Source organism: Agelaius phoeniceus, chromosome 11 (genome assembly GCF_051311805.1).
Source record: "Agelaius phoeniceus isolate bAgePho1 chromosome 11, bAgePho1.hap1, whole genome shotgun sequence".
In the NCBI taxonomy this organism is placed as follows: Eukaryota; Metazoa; Chordata; class Aves; order Passeriformes; family Icteridae; genus Agelaius; species Agelaius phoeniceus.
The window spans coordinates 22,966,345-22,973,806 of NC_135275.1; the positions used below are offsets into that span (position 1 = coordinate 22,966,345).

The 7,462-nt window shown below is 53.3% G+C and overlaps 1 protein-coding gene across 1 annotated transcript; it reads left to right on the plus strand.

Moving 5' to 3' along the window:
- Window positions 1-2,684: 2,684 nt before the first annotated feature.
- On the plus strand, window positions 2,685-5,945 carry RHO (rhodopsin). Its single transcript, XM_054639948.2, has 5 exons — window positions 2,685-3,576; window positions 4,498-4,666; window positions 4,781-4,946; window positions 5,128-5,367; window positions 5,760-5,945. The coding sequence occupies exons 1-5, from the start codon at window positions 3,216-3,218 to the stop codon at window positions 5,877-5,879; spliced, it is 1,056 nt and encodes a 351-aa protein (XP_054495923.1). The 5' UTR covers window positions 2,685-3,215; the 3' UTR covers window positions 5,880-5,945.
- Window positions 5,946-7,462: the final 1,517 nt, after the last annotated feature.

Here is a 7,462-nt window from a genome sequence, read left to right on the forward strand (position 1 = left end):
CGCCTGAGCCCCTACAATGGCTTGCTGTCCCTGCAGGACTGGGCAGGAAATAGGAGAGCAGAGGCCAGGAAACTCCTGTGTTGAGATAAAGATGGTTTAATAGCCGCAGCACAGCTCTGCCTGCAAGCAAAGCAAAGCAAGAAGGAATTTATTCCCTGCTTCCTGGAGAGCAGGGCTCAGCATGAGTAACTGTCACTTGGGAAGGCAAACACCACAAACACAACATCCTCCCTTCCTCCCCCTTTCCCTGAGCTTTTATTTTGGAGCACATCATCTGGAGTGGCACACTGCTTTGGCCAGCTGTCCCAGGTCTGTCCCTCCGTTGCCAGCCCTGCTCTGGTCTGTAGCTGAGGGGGACAGGGCAGGCAGGATGAGCTGCACTCTGGTGTGTTCCCAAGTGCTGCTTTACACCCCAACACTCACACCCCGCTGTGCTGCTGGGAGGGAAATGAGCTCCGTGCCGATGACACCAGTGTAGCCCCGGGCAGGGAATCTCATGAGGAGGGACACAGGGTCATCCCAGCAGCAGGAAGATTCACGTAGGTCACCAGCTTGGCTGGAGCTGGGAAGTGGTGCCTCTTGACTTTAATCCAGTATAGGCTGTGCCCGTATTGCCACAAGTTCTGTGTGATGGCAGCCTGTGTATTCCAGCCTGCCTTTACCCTGAGTGGGAAAGGACACGAGCAACTGGCTGAGGTGGTCGGTGCTGGCAGGGCAGCTCCCGCGGGAGCAGCACTTTGCGCGTGAAATGGGATGTCTGTCTGCTCGAGTTGCTCTGGAAAAGGAGACCCTGCAATCACACTGCCGAGTTTCCGAGTCCCTCAGTGGTTCCTGACCAAGTTTGCTTGATTTACCACTTTAAAAACATTCTGTTCTAATTACAGCTCGTCTGCTTTCTGACTCAGCTGTCACTGTTTGCAGTGAAGACTCTGCTATTGACATGGATAAACAATGCTGTTTGAGATGGGAGCCAGGGTGGAATTCAGCTCCTTCTGGAACAGAGCTGGCTGTGCAGAGCCAGTGGGAATGAAAAATTATAAAACTGAAGAGAAAGGGTTTGCCGTGACACAAAGACAAAATGGACCAATGTTTTTTTTAAACAACTCCGTGAATACAGCCTAGCTTTGAAAAGTGTTTTGGGCTTTTCTGGTCAGAAGCACTCTGCATGTCTCATACATACATGATGAAAGGTTCTAGTCCAGGCTGCCCTGTGCCACGGAGCCCACCAGCTGGCTTCATGCTGAGGAGTCCCTGGAGGTACAAGAGGTCCCAGCACAGCACTTTGGTTGGAAGTTGTGAGCAATTTGCCCTGTTCCTTTATCTCTCGGCTGCCTGCCTGTCCCACTGCTGCATCCAGTGGTGACGCACGCCAGCCCTAAGCTCTGCATAGCAGCTGCTACCTCAGCAGTGGCTTACTGCATCAGCTTAAAGTGTTTTAGGAAATAAACCTTTAATCCCTGTGTGCTCAGGTACAAGTGTAAAGAGCTGCATTTGCAGTTAGAAAATGGCACTGCTTTGGCCTTGGAAACAAGTGTGAGAAATTAATTGAGAGGGACTTAGGGTGAACAGAGTGTGTGTGAGGACCTGGTGTTTTCATGTTAAGGTGAAGGAAGACCTTTGGGACTGTCTGGAGACTGTGGCCTGCATTGGGCTGCCAGCAAGGTCTGCCCTAGTCTGTGGTGCCAGCACTTCAGCTCCTTCCACCTTCCCCACTTAGAGGGCAGGTTCCCAGGTTGGTCTCTGCTTTAAGGAGAGTACAGTGCTTTGTGCTTTTTTCCATTAAACTTATTTCTGAACTAACTTACAAGGAACATTGGTGAAAACTAGGCCAGGCTGGAGGAAGTTTTTTAAGGCCAAGAGGACATGAACTTCTGCCCACCTTACACCCATGAGCTCCAGCAGCTCTGGTACATCCTCCTGTACTGGACAAGGCCCTCGCATTCACCTGCTCCTGGCTGTGAGGAATGCTCAGCTCAGCCCTCAGTGCAGCCAAAACAGCAAGGGGAGGTGGGTGCTCAGCTCCCTTCCAGCCTCCATCACCTACAAAGGGACAGAGAAAAGTCTCTCTTTGTGCTCACCGCCTGTACATTTTGTCCCACTGCCTCTGAAAAATTAGGAAGATAACTCAGCTTCTGGTTGGCACAAGAAATGTTTCAAGCACAACTGAGTGCACACAGTGGTGAGTCAGAGAGACATAGAGGGCACAGAAGGCTCCAACAATAGCCTTCCCTGTGGAGTTTGATAATTATGCAAGGTTTGAGGAGAGTGAGGTTGTCTGTCAACCAGTATATGAAGCTGAGTGCTGGCTTCAGCTCTGTACATCCCATCAGTGCCCTGGTCCAGCAGCCTTCTCAGCACCATTGCAGAATGATTCCAGTCCAGGACAGATGGACTAGGTTGTTCATTAGCTGTTACCAATGGAGTTGGCATGACCCAAACCAGATACAAAGGCACAGAGGGCATGGCCCAACTGGTAAGCTGCAAGTGGGCCAAGCGTTTCATGGTGGTGGTCAAACGTCCACAGCCAGATCCTGAGTAGAGAGGTGGCTGGAGCTTGTGGAAGAAGGTTTGGTCACGCTGCCTTCTGCAGCCTCCCACAGGGACTGGCAGTATGTGGGGATGGCTCTCCAGTGGGGACTGGCTGGTCTCACAGACCCACATTCCCCTTGTGAGAGTGGGGCTGGGACACTCCTCTGTCACTGAGGAAGTGGAACTCAGGAACCCAGCCAGGCCACCATTGGCAGCCCCCAAACCCACAGTCCTGGGGTTTGAACCACACATGTCCCTCCTATTAGTGGGGAAGAGAAAGGAAGAGCAAGGCTGTGCAAGGGAGCTGCTGCCTGGTTTGAGCCCCTACAAATAAATGGTGTGGTGCAGAACTATCTCTTTATATATGTGACCATGAGCCATGGTCTCCAACAATGACAGCACTGGCCAGAAACTAGTGTCACCTTAACACCTTCCCAGGAAAGCCAATTACCCTGGGATGATTATGATTAATAATTCTCTAAACCCTAATCGTGCTGACACCAGTGCCTGGAGCTTACCCCGGGGGCACTTTATAAGAGGTGCCCTGTGGAGGAGAATGTAACTGGTTCTCCTTGGGGTGACAGTGAAGGCTGAGAGGAGGCAGGAGTTCCATCTCAGAGGCAAATTTCCCCTTGCACAAAAGAACTCCTGGAGTAAGAGCAAAGGGCGCCTCACAAACTGCAACCATGAACGGGACAGAAGGCCAAGACTTCTACGTGCCCATGTCCAACAAGACCGGGGTGGTGCGGAGCCCCTTTGAGTACCCCCAGTATTACCTGGCTGAGCCTTGGAAGTTCTCGGCGCTGGCTGCCTACATGTTCATGCTGATCCTGCTCGGCTTCCCCATCAACTTCCTCACGCTGTACGTCACCATCCAGCACAAGAAGCTCCGCACACCTCTGAACTACATCCTTCTGAACCTGGCCGTCGCCGACCTCTTCATGGTCTTCGGGGGCTTCACAACCACGATGTACACCTCCATGAACGGGTACTTTGTCTTTGGAGTAACAGGGTGCTACATTGAAGGCTTCTTTGCCACACTGGGCGGTAAGTTTTCCAAATATTCAAATGTCTTCTGTCAGGAATTTCCCCGGATTTTAGTAGTGGGAGGGAAAACAGATGATCTTGGCAAAACATGGTACCTGTGGTGTCCTTGACCTGCTGCTGATGTGGACTGAGGCGATTTGCCCTGTTTCTGGGTAGGAGCTGAAGAAAGTGACAAGTGACACTTTTCAAAAAAAACTTTATTTTGGGAGCCAGCTGCTCAGTATCCTGAGTACCACAGCGCAGCAATGAAAAGCAGCCAATACCAGATTTTGCAGCTGTCGGATTTGTGCATCTCCTTGGCTCACTTTCTGACTCAAGAGATGACAATTTTGTTCCTCCTATTTTGCAGGGCTGAATCTGCCATTGGCTCTGGTGTGGTGCATGGTGGTACAGGCAAGCAGAGCTGCCTCTCCTCCCCATGCCAGCCTGGTATGGAACCAAACAGATGTGAAACAGAAATTGTGTGCCTAAAAACGTCCTCCTCCATTTGCCTCAGCCTTCAGCCACAGCTACTGTTTTACTGGTTTGGTCCTTGTGGCACAAGTTTCCTGGGAAGCTGTGGGCAGTGAGGGGAAGTCCTGGGATGACGGGCACTTGCTGCATATCAGAATGTGACCACAGGCTTGCAGGTGCAGATGCTGCCTGGGATGAATGGTGGGATCAGCCATGAATCTCAAAACACTGCAGCAAAATGGTTCCTGTGGGTCAGCAGTACAGTGAGAAGGGGTCTTCTCACACTGTCCTACCACATCTGCCCTTGACCATTCTTCATTTATCTTTCTCAACCCTTGTCAGAGATTAAGCTTCTGCCAGGGGTTGTCCTCAGGAACATCAGTCTGAGGAGACCTCATGTTGCCATCAGGGTGGTTTCTTTTCCTGCTCAAAGTCCCTGTGTCCTTTCTGTCCCTCTCCCCGGTGCAGGTGAAATTGCTCTCTGGTCACTGGTGGTCCTGGCTATCGAAAGATACGTAGTGGTCTGCAAGCCCATGAGCAACTTCCGCTTTGGAGAGAACCATGCCATCATGGGTGTTGCCTTCTCCTGGATCATGGCCTTGGCGTGTGCAGCTCCCCCACTTTTCGGCTGGTCCAGGTAGGGAGGGCATTGGACCCAATGTCAGGGGTGTGGGAGCCTGGCTGGTGGCTCAGCTGTGGCTTCCAGGCAGTGTCCTCTGCTGGGCGCTGACCTGCTGGGCTCGCCTTGCAGGTACATCCCCGAGGGCATGCAGTGCTCGTGCGGGATCGACTATTACACTCTGAAGCCAGAGGTCAACAATGAATCTTTTGTCATCTACATGTTTGTGGTTCACTTCATGATCCCGCTGGCGATCATTTTCTTCTGCTATGGGAACCTGGTCTGCACGGTTAAGGAGGTGGGTACCTGCCAGATGCAGTGGCCAGTTGGGCTACCCCTGTCCCCAGTGCTGGGAAGGGACCCACACCAGGTTCAAGAATGGTGCCAGGGAGGGTCCTCCAGGGGCCAGCCTGTCCATCCATGAAGAGGCAAATAGCAACAAGAGGCTCCAACATGTTTCTGTGCCCTTCTGCCCGCAGGCTGCCGCCCAGCAGCAGGAGTCTGCCACCACCCAGAAGGCAGAGAAAGAAGTGACTCGCATGGTCATCATCATGGTCATCTCCTTCCTGATCTGCTGGGTCCCCTACGCCAGCGTCGCCTTCTACATCTTCACCAACCAGGGATCAGACTTCGGGCCCATCTTCATGACCATCCCGGCATTCTTTGCCAAGAGCTCGGCCATCTACAACCCTGTGATCTACATCGTAATGAACAAACAGGTAACTGGCAGGGTGCCCCTCTATTGTGTTTCTCTTTATAACAGCAGGCAGAGAGTTACAGCATCTCAAGGTGCCAGTGGTCTGGGGCGGGGATTGTTTCCAGGAGATCTAGTCCTGGCACATGAGAAACTGACTGTGCAGCTCATCCTTGGTGCTGCATAAATCTCACAAGTGCAAGGCCATTCCACCTGAAGTGATGCAGGTGCTGGGTTGATGGAGGAGCCGTGATGGGAGCAGGCAGGGCTGGCAGTAGATGGGGTGGGCAGCAGACAGTGGGGCAGGAGACTCCATATAGGCATAGTGCACCACAGCACTGCCGGGCTCAAAGACAGCTCTGCAGCTAGAGCTGCATGGTGTCCAGCTGGCTCACCCTGGGCTTCTCTCTCTCCCAGTTCCGTAACTGCATGATCACAACCCTCTGCTGTGGCAAGAACCCTCTGGGTGACGAGGACACATCTGCTGGCAAGACAGAGACCTCCTCCGTCTCCACCAGCCAGGTCTCTCCTGCATAGGCCCCATGGGAGCAGCCAGTCCCTGGGGTGCTGCCCTGGCAGCACAAACTCAACCCCACCGCTGCCACCACCTGCCCCTGCTTCACCATGGCCAAGGCCCTGTGGGGTGGGCTCCTCGCTCTGGCTCTAGGAACCCTGGGAACAAGGCTGAAAATGTGTACACATGTTTTGTAATTAAAATGCAAAGGCTTAGCTCTTCTGGCGTAAATCCATGCATTTCTGTTGACTTGCTGAGACCTCATGCCCCTTCTCTGAGTGCAGGCTGGGTCGGAGAGCTCATGCCGGGGGCCATGGCAGAGCTGTCCTTGCCCCCCTCAACCCACCCTAACACCCCAGCCAGGGCACGTTCTGCATTTGCTGCTGCCAGGGTCAGAGCTGCGGCCACTTTTGGTCCTTTTGTCAGAGATGGATCCTAGCCAGTGCTGCCAGTCGCTCAGCCCCATCACACTCTGTCTGCCCAGAGCACGTTTGGCTGCTGCAAAGTGCCCTGGCTCTGCCAGATGCTCCCAGCTCTGGCCCTGTCCCACCTGCCAGAAGTCCTGGGGGACACTGTGATTCCTCCAGGGGATGGGGCAGTTAGCGGTGCCCAGGGGCCGCCTGGCAGGCAGGTGGCACAGCAGGCCCTGCCAGCATGGCACAGCCGTGTGTGGCCACAGCTCTCCAGGACAGCTCAGTGCTCGGTCCTCCAGCACTGGTGCAGCAGCACAGGGACGGTGTTTGCACCCTCAGCAGCAGCAGCTCTGCTCCATGTCCCCCAGAACCCCTTCCCCACAGTCCTACCTCTCTTTCTTAGGCATCTTTGGACCCCTCGGGCCAAGCCCCCAACAGGCCTGCCCATGGCCCTCCCCATTTTGGCTGTGGTCAGTCTGGCCTCGGCCCAGCAGGAGGTTCTGGGTGGCTCTGGTGCTGCTGGGCCTGCGGGGCCAGGGCTGATCTCCCTCCCCGCCGCAGCAGGCAGGACCCAGCAGCATATGGCTCAGCCATGCCGACATATGTTCCAAGCACTACAAGATGGCATATTGCAATTGTAGCGGTGTTCTTCATTTTTATTTTTAGTTCAGTTATACAAATAAGATGTTTTTCTCACTGTTCAGTGTTATCAACATTTGAAACTATTTTTGTACATTATTATCCTCTCTGATTTCTAATCCTATGCAGCTTTGCAAGGACTAATAGGGAACGTATACAGCCCATGCGAGTTAAACCCTTAATAAAGAGCAATTTGCAAGTACAATTCTCTCATTATTTTTTTTATCGATACTTCTGCATATTCAGTGAAATCTAAAGATTAGAGTTTTATGAATAATTCAGTGTTTAGGCTGATGTCTGATTCATGCTCTTCAAATCTGGGAGGTGGTTTTGGAGGGAAGAGGAGGAAGGATTCAGTGTTTATTTGCTGTCCGTGAGGCTGTGCTCCACAGGGGTGTGGCGATGCCTGGCACTGTGGTTCTCCTGCCCGTGGAGGACCAGCCCTGGCACAAACCAGGCTGGCCCCAAGGCCTGGCCCCAAGCCTGCAGGCTGTCCCCGCACTGTGACACCTGGCTGCTGCTGCTGGTGCTAGGGGCAACAAGGATCTGGGACC

Bases quoted from the DNA above. Each gene is read 5' to 3' on its own strand.
- RHO (XM_054639948.2), top strand. From the start codon at position 3,216: ATGAACGGGACAGAAGGCCAAGACTTCTACGTGCCCATGTCCAACAAG. The intron at 3,577-4,497 runs GTAAGTTTTCCA...TCCCCGGTGCAG, and splicing joins CTTCTTTGCCACACTGGGCG to GTGAAATTGCTCTCTGGTCA. The intron at 5,368-5,759 runs GTAACTGGCAGG...TCTCTCTCCCAG, and splicing joins ACATCGTAATGAACAAACAG to TTCCGTAACTGCATGATCAC.